This window comes from Petromyzon marinus, chromosome 14, assembly GCF_048934315.1.
Source record: "Petromyzon marinus isolate PM22_M1 ecotype Great Lakes invasive population chromosome 14, UKy_Petmar_22M1.pri1.0, whole genome shotgun sequence".
NCBI classification, from domain to species: Eukaryota; Metazoa; Chordata; class Hyperoartia; order Petromyzontiformes; family Petromyzontidae; genus Petromyzon; species Petromyzon marinus.
Window position 1 is genome coordinate 2,785,206 of NC_133680.1, and position 21,989 is coordinate 2,807,194.

The 21,989-nt window shown below is 50.9% G+C and overlaps 2 protein-coding genes across 3 annotated transcripts in view; one reads left to right on the top strand and one right to left on the bottom strand.

Moving 5' to 3' along the window:
- The window catches only part of MRPL42 (mitochondrial ribosomal protein L42), a 35,027-nt gene that overhangs the window by 10,264 nt on the left and 2,774 nt on the right, over positions 1-21,989 (bottom strand). The gene's annotated exons all lie outside the window — the stretch shown is intronic.
- On the top strand, positions 58-20,422 carry LOC116942431 (suppressor of cytokine signaling 2-like). 2 transcript variants are annotated; one of them, XM_032954354.2, is made up of 3 exons: positions 58-633; positions 12,858-12,995; positions 16,060-20,422. In XM_032954354.2, the coding sequence occupies exons 2-3, from the start codon at positions 12,860-12,862 to the stop codon at positions 16,671-16,673; spliced, it is 750 nt and encodes a 249-aa protein (XP_032810245.1). In that variant the 5' UTR covers positions 58-633; positions 12,858-12,859; the 3' UTR covers positions 16,674-20,422. The 2 variants fall into 2 exon arrangements, with proteins under 2 accessions (XP_032810245.1, XP_032810244.1); XM_032954353.2 differs by lacking the exon at positions 58-633 and adding an exon at positions 8,198-8,301.

Consider the following 21,989-nt stretch of genomic DNA (forward strand, 5'->3'; position numbering starts at 1 on the left):
AGGGCAGCACGTGAGCGTAATTCCTGGAAGCTTCCAAGAAATCGGCTCGGAGAGGAGGCAACGCTCTCCACAAACCCAGCCTCCACGCGAAGTCAGAAGGAAGAACCCACGCCACCAGGCGTGCGCCGGATCTCAGATTGAACGCTCGAGGCTCCGCACGTCGCCAAACGGGGCTGGGTGACCGGCATCGAAAACAACAACAACGTCGTCGTCGTCGCCAACATCATCACCTAACAGTTGCAACATCGTCAAGAGCAAGCGACGGACGCAAGGACGGAGATAGAGGGGGGGGGGAGCAGTAGAGGACGAGCAGGAGGAGATACGGGTTCGCGTTCGCGCGCGCGCGTGCGTGCGCGTGTGTGTCTCACTGGATGTGAAACTCTTGAATCCTGGTTTGCACCCGAACAAGTGCGGCAGTGCCACGAAAGCGCGAACACATTTGTTACACATTGTTACACATTGTTACACGCGCGACAAATTTGGCAAGGGTGGGCTCTGGTGAGAGTCTAAAATTAAATACCCCCCGACAAAGTCCGAGACGATTCTACTTCGCGTCTCAGCAGGCGACCGGCCGTCTTCTGCTTTTTTGGGCGCAAGCGACACTCGACCACCGCCCGTCACTCGCAATATTTGGTAAGTGTGCGGAGCAGCGGCAGCAGCAGTAGTTGATGTTGCAACAGTCGTAGTGAGTCGTTCTCGTCTTCCCAATCGTAGTTCTTGTGGGCTGAATTCACTGCGTCTGTTTGTTACGCCTGTCTGTTCATGTCGGCGTGCATTTGAAGACGGCCGGTGTTGTCCACCGGGCACGTGTAAACCGGTGTGACGGGTATAATTGTTTGAGTATTTGTTTAGTTGTGACTGGGAGCGAGGCGGACGAATCTGGCAGTGATTTCCACTGCGTCTGTTAGCATGATGCTAGTCATCTTGAACCGAGTTGAGTGCGCCCACCATTATATTGCGCATGAACAGAACAGCACGTATCGGTTCAGAGGTGTCAAAAATAAGGCAATTCAGAACGCGCGCAAACCGCAGTCGGTTCGCGTGCAGGTGGATTGTGATACCGTGGGATCGCACGAGGTGGTGGTGGCGGCGCCTCGCCGAGGCATTAATTTAAAAGTGAATTGACGATGACCCACGACGACAACGACGATGATGGTGATGATGATGTTGATGATGAAAAGCGAATTAGATGCCAAACTCGCGCGCGCGCTCGGGAGTTTCGCGTCGTGAGAGCGCTCACAGTGGGCAGCGGTCGTGTGGCAGTGGTGAGCGGGCCGCGCTACGAACCCAACCACCCGAGTTCGATTCCCGTTGACGACCAAAAAGCAGTTGACGGATGTCTGAGTCGGTAATCTGGGTCGCCCCTTGGATCGACTCAGCCTTAAACCAGTATCTGGTGCGATGTGTGTAAATATTCGCCGCTAGGGAAGACAAAGGCGGTCGGGCGGGGTCTTGGTCACCCACCGCCTCGTGTGCCGTGCCGGCCTTCACAGGTGCGACTCGCTAACAGCACTTTCACGAACCGTCTGTTGAAGGCGATACGGGGGATCTTTGTCTATTCCGTGCGTGCCTGCGTTCGCCACAAGAGCAAAACCCGTCGTAAACCCGCCACTGCATCTCGTCCCGAAACGTCGCTCTCTTCGGGTGGAACGAGTGCTCGGCGTGCCTGCCTGGCTGCCTGCACGCTGATCGCTCGCATTGTTGCGCCTCGGTGTCGCCTCTTCGCCGCGTCGAACGGGGGGAGAGTGGTGGGGAGTGGTGGTGGTGTGGAGTGGTGGTGGTGGTGGTGTGGAGTGGTGGTGGTGGTGTGGTTGTGGTGGGGAGTGGTGGTGGTGGTGTGGAGTGGTGGTGGTGGGGAGTGGTGGTGGTGTGGAGTGTTGGTGGTGTGGAGTGGTGGTGGTGGGGAGTGGTGGTGGTGTGGAGTGGTTGTGGTGGGGAGTGGTGGTGGTGGTGGTGTGGAGTGGTGGTGGTGGGGAGTGGTGGTGGTGTGGAGTGGTGGTGGTGGTGGTGGTGTGGAGCGGTGGTGGTGTCGAGCGGTGGTAGTGGGGAGCGGTGGTGGTGGAGTGGTGGTGGTGTGGTGGTGGTGGTGTGGTGGTGGTGGTGTGGAGTGGTGGTATGGAGTGGTGGTGGTGTGGAGTGGTGGTGGGGTGGTGGTGTGGAGTGGTGTGGTGGTGGTGGGGAGTGGTGGTGGTGGTGTGGAGTGGTGGTGGTGGTGTGGAGTGGTGGTGGTGGTGGTGGTGTGGAGTGGTGTACCGGTTAGCGCGCTGCGCTACGAAGCTGGCGACCCGGGTTCGATTCCCGCTCACGGCCAACCCCCATGGAGTAACGATTATCTGAACCGGTCCTGGGCCTCCCCTAGGTCGACTCAGCCTCAAATGAAGTACCTGGTGCGGTGTGTAAACATCGCCACTGTTGAGACAAAGGCTGCCGGGCGTGGTGCTGGCCACCCACCCCCTCGTGTGCTGTGTCGGCCTTCATCGGTGCTCGCTATAACAGCACTTTCCCCCAAAAGTCTGTTAAGGCCACACTGGGGATTTTTGGTGCCTCGCCTCTGATCTCTCTGTGCGCGGCGAATTTTGCCGCTTTCGAATTTGACGCTCACCCCGAACCGACAACGGCGGCGGCAGCGGCGCAAAATTCTCATCAAACTCCACGCGCGTAAACGTCGCCGCGCCTGCGTGTCCGTGACAAAGATCCCAATGTCTTTTTTTACACGTCGCACTAGGTACACATTTTAGGCTGAGTCGACCTAGGGGAGGCCCAGGTTTTCCGATTCAGATAGTCGTCACTGGTGAGGGCCGTGAGCGGGAAGCGAACTCGGGTCGCCAGGTTCGTAGCGCAGCGCGCTACCGCTCCCCGCCTTTTACGTCAACCCACAACACACACGCACACACATATGTGTACATTCACAAAAAAGACAAAAGATCCTCTGCATCATAGCGTTTAACAGACTGTTGGGGCACGTGCTGTTAGCACCTTATGAAGGCCGGCACGGCACACACAGGGGATGTGGTGGCCAACACCACGCCCGGCCGCCTTTGTTGCCCCAGTGCTAATGTGTACACACACACCGCACGTTCTACTCATTTGAGGTCGAGTCGACGTAGGGGGGTGGCCCAGGACCGGTTGAAATAGTCGCCGGGGTTTCGAGGCGCAAGTTGCGCTCACCACGAACAAACCCCCGTCGTCTTTGCAAACACACGCGTACGCACTTCGTACGTGCAACACAGCGGCCTCGGCTATTGAACGTGCCTCGTTAATTATTCCGCAGACAATAATCGCAGTAATGAATGCGCCACGCAGGCGTGCGGTGAACGCACCAAAAAAAAACAAAAACGCGCTAGACGCAATTACCCACGGAACGCTGTCTGCGAGCAAAGTGACCAGAAACACCACACGACTACACATGACCCATTGTGTGTTCGTCTTGCTGTTGTTGTTTAGTATGTTCAGTCCGACATTGGTGGCATGTGTTGCTTCTTTGTCTCAAGTGTTCCCCGCCCCAACAATACCTCCAGTGGAAGTGCGACCTCGATGACTAGTTCGTGGATGACAGCGCGGGACGGACGCATTGGGGGAAAAACGGGATAACTCGACACGGATTGTTACAAAACTCCGGGATAACTCGACACGGATTTAAACAAAAAAACACCGGATAACTAGACACGGATTTTTTTTAAACGGGATGATTGGACGCGGATTTTTTTTTTAAACGGGATAACTCGACACGGATTTCTACAAAACTCCGGGATAAATCGACGCGAATAAAAAAAAACCGGAATAACTCCATTAGATTAAAAACAGGATAACTCGTGAACGGATTTCTACAAAAATCCGGGTTAACGCGACACGGATTATAACAAACGGGATAACTCGACACGCATTGAAGAAGAAAACCCCCAGGATAACTCGACATGAATTCCAAGTGCGTGATAACTTTGACACGAATCGAAAAAAAGACTCGAAGCGAATTGAGCACGACCGGTTTTGACGTGTCGCTTGTAAGAACGATGGTTTCTCAACGTGTGCAACCTGACCGCCGCTCTTTCATTAAACCCATGCGTAATAATCGTGAGTAACCCTTAGCGACAAATGGCAACGCTTAATCAGATGCGCATGAGTAATGGGTGTAGAAATGATGCTCTGACTAATAATCACTTCATTTTAGGCTTGGGGGGGGGGGGTTGTGTCGTGGGGCAATTGTGCAGGGCGTAAACTCCACGCTAACTGCGTCTAAAACGGTTCAATGTTGGCCGTAATTGCAATTCTTAAAGATACCACCACCACCACCACGCTCTGTCGTACGTTGTACGGGGGGAGCGGTGGCGCGGCGGTTAGCGCGTTCGATTCACCGCTCACGGCCAACATCAGTGGCGATCGTCTGATCCGGTTCTGGGCCTCCCCTAGGCCGACTCAGCCTCAAATATGTAAACGTCGCCACTCGGGAGACAAAAGGTGGCCGGTCGTGATGCTGCCCCCCCCACTGCGTGTGCCTTGGCGGCCTTCATAGGTGCCCGTCAACAGCACTTGCCGCTAAAGTCTGTTAAGGCTACACGGGGGAGCTTCGTCTTCCTGTTTTCCTCCCCAGTTATCGCCGAGTGGATAGCTTTAAAACGCGAGATACGTTTAAGCAGCTCGGGCGGTTGTTCAAAGAACAAAGAGAGTCCCGTTTTATAGCGAGCGACACCGGCATTGACCCCCCTACACCCACACAACGCGGCCGCCTCTGCCTCCCTCGTGGAAACGTTGACGCATCGCAGCAGTCACTCGTTCGAGGCCGAGTCGCCGACACGAGCGAGCGAGGCCAGGGACCGGTTCGCATCGCCGCCACTGACGTTGGCCGTGAGCGGAGATCGAACTCGGTGTCGCTGGGTCACGTAGCGCGAGTGGCCTCCGAGGCCACGGCGCACGAGGAGACGGTATGGAGGATGTGTCCCACGTCCACGGTCGACCTTTGTCTCCCCCAGTGCACGATGTTTTAAACAAAAATTGTGTTGTACACAACGCACCAGGTATGTAGAACCTTAACGACACGGATATCGCTCGCCACCGGCGTTAGCCGTGAGCAGCGTTGTTAAAAGGCAACCGATAAACCGGTAAACCCTGTTTGTTGTTGTTTTATAATTGATAATACCGGTTATCAATTATAAAACAAGTTAGGGAACGCCAGGAATCGTTTTACATTCGAATTCTAGATTCTGCTGGGTGGACACAGGACACACGGAAAACGTGGTGGGGGTATGGGGGGGTTAACAAACAAACTCAGAAAGTTTCTCCGATTGACGCGTTCCAACTGCGGCGTGGGGAGATGGAATCGAACCGGGTGCCCCTTCCAGAATGCCAGGTTGTGTGTGCTGGGTGTGTGTGCTGGTTGTGTATTTCAAGTTTCATTTATTAGGTATAGCCCTGTGAGCTATGCGGCTCTTGAGTCGGGTGCAACCGCAACAAACAAAATATGAACAGAGAACATCTTAAAGCGACAACGCGCAACAGAAACATCCTGGATACACCAGTGTGTGTGTGTGCTGCGTGTATATGTGTGCTGTGTGTGTGTGCTCGGTGTATATGTGTGCTGTGTGTGTGTGTGCTGTGTGTGTATATGTGTGTGCTGGTTGTGTGTGCTGTGTGTGTGTGTGCTGGTTGTGTGTGCTGTGTGTGTGTGTGCTGGTTGTGTGTGTGTGCTGCGTGTGTGTGTGCTGGGTGTATATGTATGCTGGTTGTGTGTGTGTGCTGCGTGTATATGTGTGCTGTGTGTGTGTGCTCGGTGTATATGTGTGCTGTGTGTGTGTGCTGTGTGTGTATGTGTGCTGGTTGTGTGTGTGTGCTGGGTGTATATGTGTGCTGCGTGTGTGTGTGTGCTGCGTGTATGTGTGCTGGTTGTGTGTGTGTGTGTGCTGGGTGTATATGTGTGTTGGTTGTGTGTGTGTGTGCTGGTTGTGTGTGTGTGCTGCGTGTATGTGTGTGCTGGTTGTGTGTGTGTGTGCTGTGTGTGTGTGCTGGTTGTGTGTGTGTGCTGGTTGTGTGTGTGTGCTGCGTGTATGTGTGTGCTGGTTGTGTGTGTGTGTGCTGTGTGTGTGCTGCGTGTGTGTGTGTGCTGGTTGTGTGTGTGTGTGCTGTGTGTGTGTGTGCTGCGTGTATATGTGTGCTGGTTGTGTGTGTGTGCTGGGTGTATATGTGTGCTGAGTGTGTATGTGTGCTGCGTGTATATGTGTGCTGGTTGTGTGTGTGCTGGGTGTATATGTGTGCTGGTTGTGTGTGTGTGCTGCGTGTATATGTGTGCTGTGTGTGTGTGCTGGGTGTATATGTGTGCTGGTTGTGTGTGTGCTGGTTGTGTATGTGTGCTGCGTGTGTGTGTGCTGGGTGTATATGTATGCTGGTTGTGTGTGTGTGTGTGCTGTGTGTGTGTGTGCTGCGTGTATATGTGTGCTGGTTGTGTGTGTGTGCTGGGTGTATATGTGTGCTGAGTGTGTATGTGTGCTGCGTGTATATGTGTGCTGGTTGTGTGTGTGCTGGGTGTATATGTGTGCTGGTTGTGTGTGTGTGCTGCGTGTATATGTGTGCTGTGTGTGTGTGCTGGGTGTATATGTGTGCTGGTTGTGTGTGTGTGCTGGTTGTGTATGTGTGCTGCGTGTGTGTGTGCTGGGTGTATATGTATGCTGGTTGTGTGTGTGTGCTGCGTGTATGTGTGCTGGTTCTGTGTGCTGGGTGTGTGTGTGCTGGTTGTGTGTGTGTGTTGGGTGTATATGTGTGCTGGGTGTATATGTGTGCTGGTTGTGTGTGTGCTGGTTGTGTGTGTGCTGGTTGTGTGTGTGTGTGTTGGGTGTATATGTGTGCTGGGTGTATATGTGTGCTGGTTGTGTGTGTGCTGGTTGTGTGTGTGTGTGCTGCGTGTGTGTGTGTGCTGGGTGTATATGTATGTGTGCTGGGTGTGTGTGTGCTGGGTGTGTGTGTGCTGCGTGTATATGTGTGCTGGTTGTGTGTGTGTGTGTTGGGTGTGTATGTGTGCTGGTTGTGTGTGTGTGCTGCGTGTGTGTGTGTGTGCTGCGTGTATATGTATGCTGGTTGTGTGTGTGCGCTGCGTGTATATGTGTGCTGGTTATGTGTATGTGTGCTGGTTGTGTGTGTGTGCTGTGTGTGTGCGCTGCGTGTGTATGTGTGCTGGTTCTGTGTGTGCTGCGTGTGTATGTGTGCTGGTTGTGTGTGTGTGTGCTGCGTGTGTGTGTGTGCTGTGTGTGTGTGTGCTCCGAGGATATGTATGCTGGTTGGATGTGTGTGTGTGCTGTGTGTGTGCTGGGTGTATATGTGTGCTGGGTGTATATGTGTGCTGGTTGTGTGTGTGTGTGCTGGTTGTGTGCTGGTTGTGTGTGCTGGTTGTGTGTGTGTGCTGGTTGTGTGTGTGTGCTGCTTGTGTGTGTGCGCTGCGTGTATATGTGTGCTGGTTGTGTGTGTGTGTGCTGGTTGTGTGTGTGTGTGTGCTGGTTGTGTGTGTGCTGGGTATGTGTGCTGGTTGTGTGTGTGTGTGTGCTGGGTGTGTGTGTGTGTGCTGGTTGTGTGTGTGTGTGTGTGCTGGTTGTGTGTGCTGGTTGTGTGTGTGTTTGTGCTGTGTGTGTGTGTGCTGGTTGTGTGTGTGTGCTGGTTGTGTGTGTGTGCTGGTTGTGTGTGTGTGTGCTGGTTGTGTGTGTGTGCTGGTTGTGTGTGTGTGCTGGGTGTGTGTGTGTGTGCTGGTTGTGTGTGTGTGTGTGCTGGTTGTGTGTGTGTGCTGGTTGTGTGTGTGTGCTGGTTGTGTGTGTGTGTGTGCTGGTTGTGTGTGTGTGCTGGTTGTGTGTGTGTGCTGGTTGTGTGTGTGTGCTGGTTGTGTGTGTGTGTGCTGGTTGTGTGTGTGTTTGTGCTGGGTGTGTGTGTGCTGGTTGTGTGTGTGTACTGCGGCGGCTGCGTTCATTTCCGAGTTAAGAACGTGGAAATGTTCAATGCTGTCAACGCCACGCTCGACTTTTCTAAACAGTACGTGCGGAAAAATCGTTAACCGGTTTTTTTGTTCGTTACCCAGAAAGCAAAACCACCCCCGGTGTTTAACAACAATAACAACACAACCTTAGATCGTAGGCGCAGTGCGCCAACCACTGCACCACCGCTCGCCCAACAATGAATAAAAGACAAATATCTCCCTCCCGTACAGTCTCGCCTTTGAACAGACTGTTGGGGCAAGTGCTGTATCTATTTGAAGGCCGGAACACCACATGATGTGCGGATGGGTGGCCAGCACCACGCTGATGTGTACACACCGCGCGCCCACGTGTTCAGGTAAGGATGAATCCACCGGTTCAGATATTCGTTACCGGTGTTGGCCGTAAGCGGGAATCGAACTCAGGAGCGCCGGGTTCGGAGAGCAGCACAACTAACCGGCTCCACCACATGTACACCACGCACGCTCTGACACGCATGTACACACAAAGATAAAGATCCTACCCCCCCCCCCCCCCCGTATAGCCTCAACAAACTGTAGGGGCAAGTGCTGTTAGCGAGAATCTATGAAGGCCGGCACGGCACTCGAGGGGGTGGGTGGCCAACACCACGCCCAGCCGCCTTTGTCTCCCCAGTGGCGATGTTTACACACCGCACGAGGTACTCACTTGAGGCTGAGTCGACCTAGGGGAGGCCCAAGACCGGTTCAGATAGTCGTCACTGGTGGTGTTGGCCGTGAACGGGAATCGTACTTGGGTCACCGGGTTCGCAGCGGAGCGCGCTAACCACGACACTACCGCTCCCCACGTACACACACGCGCACACACTACACATTGAGTGATGTAGTTTAATTTTACCCACTTACACCGCTGGAAGCCTTGGGACAATACATTGTTTCGTTGACAACTAAATACTGTCTATAACATCTTAGAATACATCGAGTAATGAAAGCCCCCGAGCATCTAGATTTTAATTCAATCAAGATGATTATAATTAACTCTCCATTAACTTATTGCTCTTTATCGTCTGCTTCTTGCTGGTGTATGTGCGTCCGTCGGGGTGTGTGTGTGTATATATGGGGAGACAAAGGCGGTCGGGCGTGGTGTTGGCCATCCACCCCCTCTGCTGTATCTGTGCCGGCCTTCATAGGCGCTCGCTGACAGCAATTGGGCCCCAACAGTCCGCAAATCTTAACTCGGGGTCTCTGTCTTGTTTGTTGTCTTGTAAGCACGTGTGTACCTTGTGTGTGTACCTTGTGTGTGTGTACCTGTGTGTGTGTGTACCTTGTGTGTGTGTACCTGTGTGTGTACCTGTGTATGTGTGTACCCTGTGTGTGTATCTTGTGTATGTGTGTACCTGTGTATGCGTGTACCCTGTGTGTGTGTATACCCTGTGTATGTGTGTACCCTGTGTATGTGTGTACCTGTGTGTGTCTACCTGTGTGTGTCTACCTGTGTGTGTACCCTGTGTGTGTACCTTATGTGTATGTGTACCTGTGTGTGTACCTGTGTGTGTGTGTACCCTGTGTGTGTACCCTGTGTGTGTGTACCTGTGTGTGTGTGTACCCTGTGTGTGTACCCTGTGTGTGTCTGTACCTGTGTGTGTGTACCATGTGTGTGTGTACCATGTGTGTGTACCCTGTGTGTGTACCTGTGTGTGTGTACCTGTGTGTGTGTGTACCCTGTGTGTGTGTACCCTGTGTATGTGTGTACCCTGTGTGTGTGTACCCTGTGTGTGTGTGTGTACCCTGTGTGTGTGTGTACCCTGTGTGTGTGTGTACCCTGTGTGTATATACCCTGTGTGTGTATGTGTGCGTGCATGTGGGGAGCGGTGGTGTAGCGGTTAGCGCGCTGCGGTACGAACTCCGCGACCCGAGTTCGATTCTCGCTCACGGTCAACACCGGTGACGATTATCTGAATCGGTACTGGGCCTCCACTAGGTCGACTCAGCCTCAAACGAGTACCTTTTGCGGTGTGTAAACATCGCCACTAGGGAGACAAAGGCTGCCGGGCGTGGTGCTGGCCACACACCCTCTTGTGTGCCACAGTGCCGGTAGCCTTCATAGGTGCTCGCTAACAGCACTTGCCCCAAGTCTGTTCAAGGCTATACGGGGATTTTTTTCTTTGCATGTCTTCGTTTCTTGAGTTTATTTGTGTATGTAACGTTGTGTGTACGTATGTATATTTGTGTGTGCGGGGAGCGGTACGAACCCAGCGACCCGAGTTCGATTCCCGCTCGCGGCCAACACCCAGTGACGATTATCATGAACCGGTCCTGAGCCTCCCCTACGTCGACTCGGCCTCAAATGATGGCCTGGTGCGCGGTCTGTGAAAGCATCGCCACTTGGCAAATGTAGTCGGGCGTGGTGCTGTCCCACCCCCCCCTCGTGTGTTAAAGATTCATAGATTAACAACCTTCATAGGTGCTACTCGCTAACAGCACTTGCCCCAACAGTCTGTTAAGGCTACACGGGGGATCTTTGTGTACGCGCGAGTTTGTCATTTTGGGAAGATACCCGTGCGTGTATGCACATGTGTACGGCACGTGGTTTACACTCATGACTGCATCGTTGTGAGAGTGGGTCCCGTGTGTTGTGTTAGCGAGCAGCGCAACGAACCCGACGGCACGAGTTCGATTCCCGCTCACGGTCAACACCAGCGACGATGATCCGAACCGTTCTTGGGCCTCGCCTAGGTCGACCCAGCCTCAAATGAGTACCACTGGGAAGACAAAAGGGGCTGGGGTGGTGGCTGGCCACCCACCCCTCGTGTGCCGTTCCGGCCTTCATCGGTGCTGGCTCACAGCTCTGAGAGTCTGTTAAGGCTGTACGGGGGATCTTAGTATTTGTCTTGTGTATATTATGTATGCGTTGCATACATATGCACGTGTGTCAATTATGTATGTATGTATGCGTGCATTATATATGAATATGAATGAATGCAAACGTGAATAATGCATGCGCACGTGTTATGTATATGAAAGTATAAAAACCAGTGTGTATGTTATGTATATATGTGTGTATGTACGCACGCATGAATACATATATACACAGCGGTCTGTGAATGTCGAGCGCAAACGCCGTCGACTGCAATGACAACAATAATGATTTCGTCTCATTCCGCGCTGTTCGGGAAGACCGCTTCAACAATAACTGCAACATTTCCACGTGTCCGTAGGGGGCGCTAATGGTGGCTTGGAGGGGCACACAGCCCCCCATTTCCTACACTGGGGGGAGGAGGGGTGGGTGCAAATAAAAAGACACATGTATTCAATGTAACACGTAGGCAGGCTTTCGCGACCAATATTATTAATGATGGTGTTAATTTTTGTTGGGTTAGATCGCCTAAATATAAATGTGTCGTGAACCCACCACCACCCGACAAGGTCAATTCGTAAGGTTTGTTACGTAAACAAAACGTGTCAATTCGTTACTACTTCAGCACACCGGCGTGTTGGGAGAGTAAACCTATATTATTAAAATATGACGATGAGCCATTATATCTCCCTCTCTCACTCCACATACAAAAAAACAATCCGCGTGGAATTTTCCCACTGTGCACAGTGGGAATTCATGGCCTTTACCAAACAGTTAACATTTAATTATGAACGTACAGTTCTACTTTTACAATAGTATATCAATATTATTTATTGAACGTCATCTTAAATTGTTTTGTTTGTGGTGGAAGTTAAACGCAGCCTCGCTAGCCGAGGGTTTGGGTACACACAACTTAAATGTTAAACAAATTATCTGTGAATTCTGCACTAAACACATCGAGCTCAACTAAATTGTTATTTTACTTACGAGATGAAACCCACTGAGCCATTCGCTCCTTTTCAGAGGTGACCTGGCCACGCATGATAGCTCAACGCAGTGCCTGATAATCATCACATCTGGGAATGTATAGCAGCAGTCAAATACTAATTTGTCGACAACGTCGTGGCCTTAAAAATATATAATAGACGACGTTTCAGGCATTGGCTCTTGTTCATAACACATACATTGGAGAGGCTAGAGTGGATAATGCGAGTTGGAGACTGCACTGCAGCGACCTTTTAAAGTCCACATAAATGTATAATAGGCAACGCCTTGAAGCCATTGTTGACATGGATCTGTTGGTCTTTGTGTGATTTGTAAATCCGCGTTCAAGATCGGAAGCCTGCGTGTAATTTCACGGTTAAGCTCGGCCTCTAGCGTCCATCCCCTCGGCTACAGCGCCTCCGCGGTGCCGTGGGACGCACCGCTCAGCATCCCCCGGACTCTCAACCCAGAGGTCGCCACCGGTTCAATCTCACGGCACGGCAGTTAGAACAATGGGCAGGTTCTTCCCTATCTCTCCTCACCCCCGTGCCCCCCCCCCTCCCCTTTAATCACCCAGCAGTAGACTGTACGTGGATACACCACAGTTAGTAAGCAGATCGGGAAGTGGCGAGTAGTGGGGTAAAACGTGGGTACTCCCACCTCTTGCCAAATATTAGACCAAAGCACCAAATATTAGACCAAAGTGCCCTCTTAGAGGTGCTCTCCAGAGCTCCCTCTAGCAAGAGGGCCTTCTGCCAGCAGTGGCGTTTGCAGGCAACTGCTTGTAACGTGTGTATGGCATTACCCAAGACCCGGGATCGGCAATCTGCGGCTCGGGAGTAGGATGCGGCTCTTCAAAGGACTGCTTCGTGACGTCCTTTATGGAAGGCACCACCGACTCGTACCCACGTTGCTATGCGGCTCTTGAAAAATATTGAGTTTCTTACCGAATTAGAAAAAAACAATCGCTCTTCTTGTTATTTTCGGTTTGCTGACCCCTGCCCAAGACCATGCCCAATGCCTCATGCCCTTCTCTCTCTCTCCACTGGGCCCTGCTGCCCACAACCCCACTGCCCCCCCCCACATGCCCCCCAGGTATGACTTGCGAGACAGAGACCGAGGCAGCCGCCCTGCCGGCCGCCGAGGGCGAGGCCGCCGTCACCACCACGGAGCCCGGCGGAAAGCACGCGGAGCGCATTCCCGTGGCCACCATGAGGCACCTGCAGATGTCAGGTGAGAGAGGGCGGTGGCTCCTCCAACCCCGTGGGCTGCCGCTCGCTCGGACGGGAGACTGCGTCGTGGGGGGGATTGCCACGGCTTGGACCGTCCATCGGCTTGGGTTTTCGCGACGTGGACAGGAGAAGGCGATAAAGCCAGTGATGTAGGGAAGGCCCTTTTATCCAGCAGTGGGATTTAGAAAAGGGCTCATCGTCAGCAATAGCAGCGGGCATGATCAATCCACTGCTGGATGAACCCTCCCCCACCCAAACTGCAGATAAAGAGAACTGGGAAAATATATAAGTGACTATTATCTCTGTAATTTCAATTTTAATGCCTTTACAGCGATCCCGATTAATGCCCTTTGAGGTCCAATTAAGAGCTGTCTTTTCCTGCGCCCGCGGATGGCGATGCACGGGATTCAGCCGAGCGTGTCCAATTATCGCAGGGTTCGCTTTGCAACTCGGAATGAATCCTTCAGATCGATCGATCGATTGATCCAAGTGCCACGGCTTTCTCCCGCGAGGACTGCTGGGGGACAACCCTCCCAACCATTGTCGCTTATCAATGATTTCCCCGCGAGAAAGTCTGTCTCGGTAAGACTCGCTTTCAAGTGGGTCTTGCCGGGATGGTTCAATTTTCCAGCAAGCTCCTGCCAATATAAACTCTCAAAAATATAAACTCTGCTGAAGAAGACGAAGATCGCCGAGGCTCTCCTGGTTAACACAGGTGACAAGTATTAATGGAATTGATTTTCATTCTCGTCGTGGTTATTACTAAAGGTGAGATGATTAGTCTATCAAACCAGTAAATCAACGAAAGCATTGAAATAGACTGCTTTGTGGTTGATTACTTGGGACCATTTAAAGATGACAGCCACCCCGCCTCACATCCCACGTCCGGACGGAAGGAAACCCCCTTCAAGCCCCACGCCATCACCTCCCGTCCAGCGGCACACGTGGGGAACAGAGGTAAGGCTTTTTTTTCTAATCCCAATTATTGTCGTGTTGTCCCATTATTATGATGTAAACCGAGAATCAGAAGAGAACTTTAATGACTTTCAATAATTGGAGAGCCCAGCGCTACGATTACTCTTCGACTACTGGGATGTTTTGGTTCGTGCTATTTTTAAGTAAAACGAAGCATCCGGAGACAATCCATCGTACCTACAAGATGACATCAAAAGGGCTACACAGTTGGGTTCCTAAATCCAGTTGTTCTGCCATTTCCTAGCAACTCGCAGTTCACGGAATTTGGAAATACTGTATTACAAATCTCTGCATGATCCACCAACCCTTGCCTCCAAAGCACTGGATCACTGGCGTACACTACCATGGTCTGGGCCATCTACGCAAGCTGATTAGCGATGAGAATAATCATCTGGTTTATAGACATTGTACCCAAGGGGTTACAATATAGGCTGCCATTCTAGAGCAAGACCCTCCAGTGATGGAGTCTCGATAAAGAATAAATCAAGGGCGATGATAATTCTAAGTCCAATAATTTTCTGGGAGTAAGGTATCATTTATTCTATCGTGTGAAACTATTATTGCACTGTCAGTGTCAATCGAGTGACTTTCTTACCTTTCCTATGCTTTACCTTTCCTATGCTTTACACTCCTATCGTGTTTTTCTTTTGTAATTGTGTTTGTTGCTGTAACTTTCTGACCCGCCCCCGACTAAGACATGTGTGAAAAAAGAGCTTTATAGCTCATCGGATTTCTCCTCCACATAAATAAAGATTTCGGATGCTTCTGTTATTTTCAAAGTTGCTCGTGAGAAAATAACGTTGGCCGGGACAAGGCAGGAGAGCATCAAAGTGGTTGTGTGCAGAGCTCCAATTGTTACCCCACACTTTGCCCTCGCTCCGGCTTTCCTCCCGCACGTGAAACGCTCGTTCATGGAATTTGGCCAAAACTTCCCAGCGTGGTGGGACCCTCCAGAAAATGAGCCTTTACTCTCTGCGAGGCTTCCCTGGGTAAAACAACAGCATCATCACTGTTATTATTATTATTGGATATGGGTGTCGGGAGGGGAGTACTTTCATAACCGTGTCGTTTATGTCACCTGGTTAGAGAGCCTGTTGAGAATCAGTGCCTCTTTACGGACTCAGTCTGGAGGGAGTTGAGATGTATGTTCTGTCCGTTGAACTTCTTTCACATCGTACGCAGCCAACCATACTAATCGAAGGTGGGGTAAGGACAACAAACTAAACACAAAAGGAGTTCTAAAGCAGTGGGTTTTCAATCTAGATGATGATTTTAAAGTGCATAGCTCCAGTGGCTTCTTCATAATATCGGAAGAGCGTTCCAGACGGCCGCAGAAGCGCATCTAAAAGCGCGCGATGCTGCGGTGACCGCCGTCTTTGTTCGATGGTTAGCAGCCGAAAGCCGCTGCTGCTGCGAGGATGACCGGAGTTCGCGAGATGCATGGAGGGACGCAATCACAGATTTTAGCAATGATTACAAATATACAGCGGGCATCAGGGTCGGGATCGAACCCACGACCTCCTGCATAACAGGGGAGGTAGTTAACATCTTCTAGCCACCGCGATGTAAATGTTTCTGGCAATGGCCCTTCCGTAGAGTGCAGAGACGAGAGTGGAGTGGCTGACCTACAGTTGGGGATTAATTTAATACGTTACAGTGGTTTGTTGGGTTTATCATTTGCATACTGGGGAAGGGTTTTGCTTGGCTAAGACACTGTCACATCTTAAGATTACCGTACTCCTACCCATGATGACATCATACATAATGTTACGTTCATAAGCATTCTCAATATTATTATGAGGACACTGTAGCTGGAATCGAACCATCGACTCGGCTCTTATTAAAAATACACAGACTCCTCGGTGTGCCAGATCTCGGAAGCCAAGCAGGCTGGTTTCGCCTACATAGTGCTGGAACGCACGACGGCCACGCATACGAACAAAAAAAAACCACAGGTGCTATAGGCTGCGGAGCATCACCTGTGGCTAGTAGGGGAGGTGGGTGGGGGTCACAGCGGCTGCAACGAAACCCTGTCGCTCATAACAAAGGTTTATTTTTTTTCCCGTACACCTCCCCCCCTCTTCACCTAGGCTGGTACTGGGGCAGCCTGACGGCCACGCAGGCCCGGCAGCTGCTGATGTCGGCGGCCGAGGGCACGTTCCTGGTGCGGGACAGCACGCACCCGGACTTCCTGCTCACGCTGTCGGTGCAGACGAGCCGCGGGCCCACGAACGTGCGCATTGAGCACAGCGGCGGGGCCTTCAGCCTCGACTCGGTGCGCTTCGTCAAGCCCCACCTCGTGCACTTCGACGACGTCGTCAAGCTCGTTCAGTTTTACGTCGGGTGTAAGCAGCAGCAGCAGCAGCAGCGTCACCTGCAGCAGCAGCAGGATTTGAGTGAAGAGAGGCAGCAGCAGCAGAATCACCATGATCATCATCAGCAGCATCAGCTCCAGCAGAATCACCATCAGCGCCAACAGAAGGAGGAAAATGGCTGGCACCTGTCGAGGTGTCTCTGGGAGGAGGGAGCGGAGGTGGAGGAGCCACTGCCGCTACGGCTGTGCAAGCCGTGCTACGTGGCACCGCCGAGTCTTCAGCACCAGTGCAGGACAGCGATGCACAGGGCCAGGCAGCGGCTGCCTGGCTCCATCAGGCTGCCCAAACGCATACGGAGCTACCTGGAGGAGTACCCCTTCCACTTGTGATGGGCGTGAGCCAAGAAGGCTTGTGCCCAGCCAGAGCCGTCAATAGGCTGAGCTCCAGAAAATATATCGCGACAAATTAAACCCTGGGCGCAGGAGTACACACACTCCTTCATCTTCTGCGCGTGTGATGGGTCGGGTAGTCCATGGGCCAAGGTTTGAAGTCGGTATACCGCCTAATGTAGCACAACTTGAGTCGTAACAATCGTTTATGTACTTGATAACTTCACGAATTTCAAGTGGTTATCGCGCAATTCGCTCTCACTGGTCACGTAAGGCAATTGGAACCGCTAAAGTTACGCCACCTCGGGTGGGTACCAACGAGTGAAACATCTGGCCCCTTGGGCTCTTGGGTTGTGGAGCAGGACCGGTTTAAAACAGGGGCCTTAGGGCCTGCAGAGGCCAGTGGCCCTGAATTATGCGGGGACTTCCCCTCTGAAATATATAAACCGCTTTATACCAGCTTAAATGCAAAAACAACACCATGAAAACTCCTTCAGGTAACTTGGTCATTAAAACCGTGGCGCCACTCGCAGCATTACGACCGGTTGGTAATAGGCCGTGATTAAAATAGCGTTGCTATTTTACACACAATTCGCGTATCACGTTTCAGAACAGAAATAACCAAGGTGGATAACAATTGAGTGTTTGACATCATAGGGCAATGGTGGTGGTGAAACAGTCAAGGGTAGGAAACGATACTATTTAAACTATATTTTTATTTTACCAGGTAAGGCTCACTGAGCTATGTAGCTCTTGTTTCATAAGCGACCTGGCTATCACAAATGATAGCTCGACGGAGTGGTTTATCACGTGGACATTTATAGCAGCCAAATACTCTAAACGTGTGATGTTGATTCTAAATGTGGAGAAAAATTCATGCCACCACGGGGAGAGAGAGACACGCAAACTTGAAATATACAGCAGGCGTCAGGATCGAACCCACGACCTCCTGTATACCAGGCGAGGTAGGTAATATCTCGCCACCGTGGCGCCAAGCAATTGACTAAACAGTAAAACCTTGCCCAACGCGGCATTTGTTCAGGAACATAACCCCTGCGTTCGGTGAGGTCTACCTGGACAAGAGCTCCCCCCCCTCAAACCCCACCACCACCCCACCTCCCCACAAACTGAAACAGCCCTTGATCCCATTGTAAATATTAATCCGGCCTGGGCAGGAGAATCCCTTCCACGCGTGTTGTTGGCAGTGCCGGATTAAGCTAGTGCGGGGCCTGTAGCACATGTTACAAAGGGGCCATAAATAAAAAAAACGTAAATATTAAGACACAAATTTGTAACTTGCATAGTAAAGTAATTGTATTTTTCATCTGCTGTACAGCCAGATAATACGACAAATCGCTAACCTTAAACACCCGGTCGTTCATAACAGTTGAAGGCAAGTATAGTACTATAGTAATAGAGCAAGTGCAGAATCACTGAATTGTAATTGATAGCTTGAAATCATTCAGCGCGGGGCCCTTGAAAGTGCGGGGCCCGTAGCTACTACATATGTAGTAGTAGTAGCTACTACATATGTAGTAGTAGCTACTACACGTGTAGCTACTTTTGCTACTAGGATAATCCGGCACTGGTTGTTGGGCTTTGAGCTGCGAGACACACACGCGCACACACGTGCGAAGACACGCACACTTGCACGCACTTATGTAAACTTGCACACATCCGCGCGCTTAACATGGTACAGGACGGAACTGCAAGCGATCACATTGCACGTGTGCACACGAGTACATATACTTTACACACGTGAACACAAGTACTGTACATGTAGCTATACAGACGAGTACACACCAGTAGATTTGCTACATGCGTACACACAAGTACATATAGTTACACACGTGCGCACAACTTTAAATGCGTACGCGCGTGCACACACGCAGATAACCGCGCTTGTACCAGGCTAGGTGCAATTTGAGGCCAGTGAAGTGTCGAACACTCGCTGGCAGGTCACGGAACAGACCCGGGTGCCATGGGTTGAATGAGATGACAGACACACACACACGCAGATATATAAAGTCTACATATAAACTTAATAACACACATGGCACACACGTTGACAACGGTGCAACTACATACCTGTACCGACACGTGCATGACGCGTGCACACCAACGTATTAGCACGGCACGCGTTACACACAGCACACAATCCCAACGTATTCACTCACACACGAGTTACACACAGCACACAACCCCCAACGTATTAACACGCGCGCAAGTCGAAAATGTTCTCTGTATCACCTCGAGGGTCTAATTTGGCCATATGATTGAAGCGGAATAATATCAAGCGTACATGCCATCACTCAGTAATAAAACGTTGTATTAATGATTATGATGGCGTTTAGGTAAACAGAACTGATCATTACAATGACTGGGGTGGTGGTGCAGTGGTGAGCGCGCTGCTGCTATGAAGCTAGAAAAGTGGAGTTCGATTCCCGGCCACGTCTTAACATCAGTGTCTGAACCACCCCCCCTACCCCTTCCTCCACCCACATTGTTGTACGGTACTTATGTACTTCGTATGCTCTCAGCCTTCGCCAACCCGCATTGATGACCAGCGCGGTGAAGTATGGCAAATAACAACAACGCTCCCGCGTGTGGTGAGAGGCCTTCAATCCGCTGGTTGGAACAAGTGGAATGGCTGGAATGTATTTATTTGAATAACAATGTCACCTTACGTCCATGCTGCCCTGAAGGGCCGCTGAGAGTGAATCTGGTAAAAGTATGCGGGCGGCGGAGGGGACATCACAAAAAGATCTGATTGCATTTGCCTGGGTGTTGAGCATGCCTGAGAAGGCCCCTGTTAATAGCGCAGTGAAATTTCAGTGAAATACAAGAGATTGCCATATTCTCTGGATAAGATGCGCTTCCCCCACCTCACCATCCCCTCCTCTCTCCCCAGACATGTATTTTAAAGTAGAATTTTGGAAGTGTCTTATATTCCGGCAGCTGTGTATATGGTGTGTGCGAGAGAGAGACCACGTGTTGATAACTTTATTGACACGTTTGTGACTCTTTTAGGGTGCGTCTTACTTTCCGAAGCGTCTTAATATTCTGGAGAATATGGTCCATTCTCAGCCGGGCGATTTTATTTTATAAGGGAGCCAATGTCATGAGCTGGATATTTAAAACGAAAAAAAAATTACGGCACTCGTATCGGTTTTGAGGATGCAATGCGTTGTGTGCGTGTACTGTAGTTGTATCTTCCAGATGAAAACACAAAAATATGCTGATATATATTCTTTAGATGACTGCAATATTTTTACAAACAACGAAGTAACAATCTCCTCTCACTAGTTTTGTACGGAGTGCTGTGGATCGTTCCGTCTTGGGCGTGCGAGACTGCGTGCATTCGGAATTTCGGACAACGCGTTGACAATGAGGTCAAGGAATGTCGCGATTTACCCCCAACACGCCCCTACCGCAAACGCACTGCCGCATACGGCAAGACCATTTGTACCTTTCGAGATATTTCTCGGTGTATAATTTATATTTTGTGTGTGCGTGCGTGTATGCGCGTGGTACAGTCCTTTGGAGTGGTGTGGCATGCACATTTGTTTTGTGATTTCTGGTTTCCCGTTTAAATATCTCCAACCCCCCCGCCCGCGCCCCCCGTATAATCTCTGTTGACTGTCGTCTATTAAGTGTGGACTGTGGTACAAAGTGCACATCGGTATACGATGACAGAGCGAACTCTCTCTCTGTCCACGTGACGTTATTAAAAGCACGCCTTACTGATATCGAAGTCTGTGCGTGGATGTACGCGCGTGCGTGTGTGTGTGTACATGACACGTGTGTCTAACGTGCGGGGCACGCGTGATGGGGAACGGTGGCACAGTGGTTAGGCACGCTGCGAACCCGGCGACCAGAGTTCGATTCCCGCTCACGATCAATTATAACAGCAGCGAATAAGAATTAAAATCGGTCCTGAACCTCCTCCCCTAGGTCGATTCAGCCTTAAATGTGTACATGGTGCGGTGTATAAAACATCAGCACTGGGGATACAAAGGGGGGTCGGGCGTGGTGTTAGCCACCCACCCTCGTGTGTGCCTTCACTGTGGTTGCCAAAAGCACTTGACCCAATAGTCTGTTAAAGGCTATACGGGGGATTTCTGCCTTTGTGTCGACGGAGCGGTGGTGTAGTGGTTATCACACAGAACTCGTGACCCGGCCAACAGAGTTCGATACCGGCCAGGACCAATATCAGTGACGAGTGGTCTACACCGGTGATCGGCCTCCCCCTAAGTTGTCCCAGCCTTAAATGAGTACCTGCTCCTGCGTGTACAGAGCGACACCGGGGAGATGACTTGGTGTTAGGATGTGTACGGCCGTCCATACTAAACAGGCAGTATTACATCTCACACCGTGACCCCGGGGCCCGAGGCGGTCACCCCCCCATTCGCCATACCCTAGGGACGGCCCTGATTAAATCACCGTTATATGAATTCTTATATATATGAATTCTTATATATATGAATTGACGCCACTTAAAGAATGTTGACTGATTAATCGTCATTACTGCTAATATAATAAAAATCATCATCACCAGCAGTATATAAAAAAAAACATTATCATCGTTGTGTTATAGTGATCTTATAGTGACCTATAACGCAACTACATTTCACCATGAGTACAACACCCGCAATGTTGGAACTTGGCTGCGAAATACTGTGTAAGATTCTCAAAAACGTTTTGACCATGCGTTGAACGCACACTCAAGTTCTGAGAACAGTAAAGAGATGCGGTTATGGGACGAGTGATACAAATCTGGGTCAAAAGTTTTGACAACCAAGCGATATGTCCAAATCACGTGGATACGTGTAACTCTGAGTCGAGGGTTCATGTCCCAGCCAACGGTTGACACACCACCATCATTAAGGGGTAATAAGCACTATGTAATGCTTAAACCACGTTGGTGAGGCTGTCATGAAGGCGAAGTTTCTCGGATTAAACAAAACAAAAAAGCCCGCAGTAGTTTCACAGCCGGGTGGCAATGCCGCTGTGCAAATTCGCAAACAGGTACATTTGTTGAACATTTAAATACTCAACAAATTTGGACAAAATGCCTCTTGCGAAGGGCGACAACGGGGGGGGGGGGGGGGGTCTGTCTTTTTTTTATCTAAACGTACACTGTCTCGCGAAGCGGGGGTGGCCGGTGGAGTCAGAACCGCGAACGTCGACAAGGGACGGCGAAACGGGCCGGATCTTGAGACTGGACAAGAACAGAAGCTCGGTGGGTTGGGCTTGCGTCTTACTTTCCGGAGGATCTTACAATTACAAATTCGTCGAATGCGGTACAAAGTTGTT

Coding starts and splice junctions, on each gene's coding strand:
- LOC116942431 (XM_032954353.2), top strand. CDS start 8,238: ATGATGTGCGGATGGGTGGCCAGCACCACGCTGATGTGTACACACCGC. Junction 8,302..12,857: donor CCGCGCGCCCACGTGTTCAG/GTAAGGATGAAT, acceptor CATGCCCCCCAG/GTATGACTTGCGAGACAGAG. Junction 12,996..16,059: donor GAGGCACCTGCAGATGTCAG/GTGAGAGAGGGC, acceptor CTCTTCACCTAG/GCTGGTACTGGGGCAGCCTG.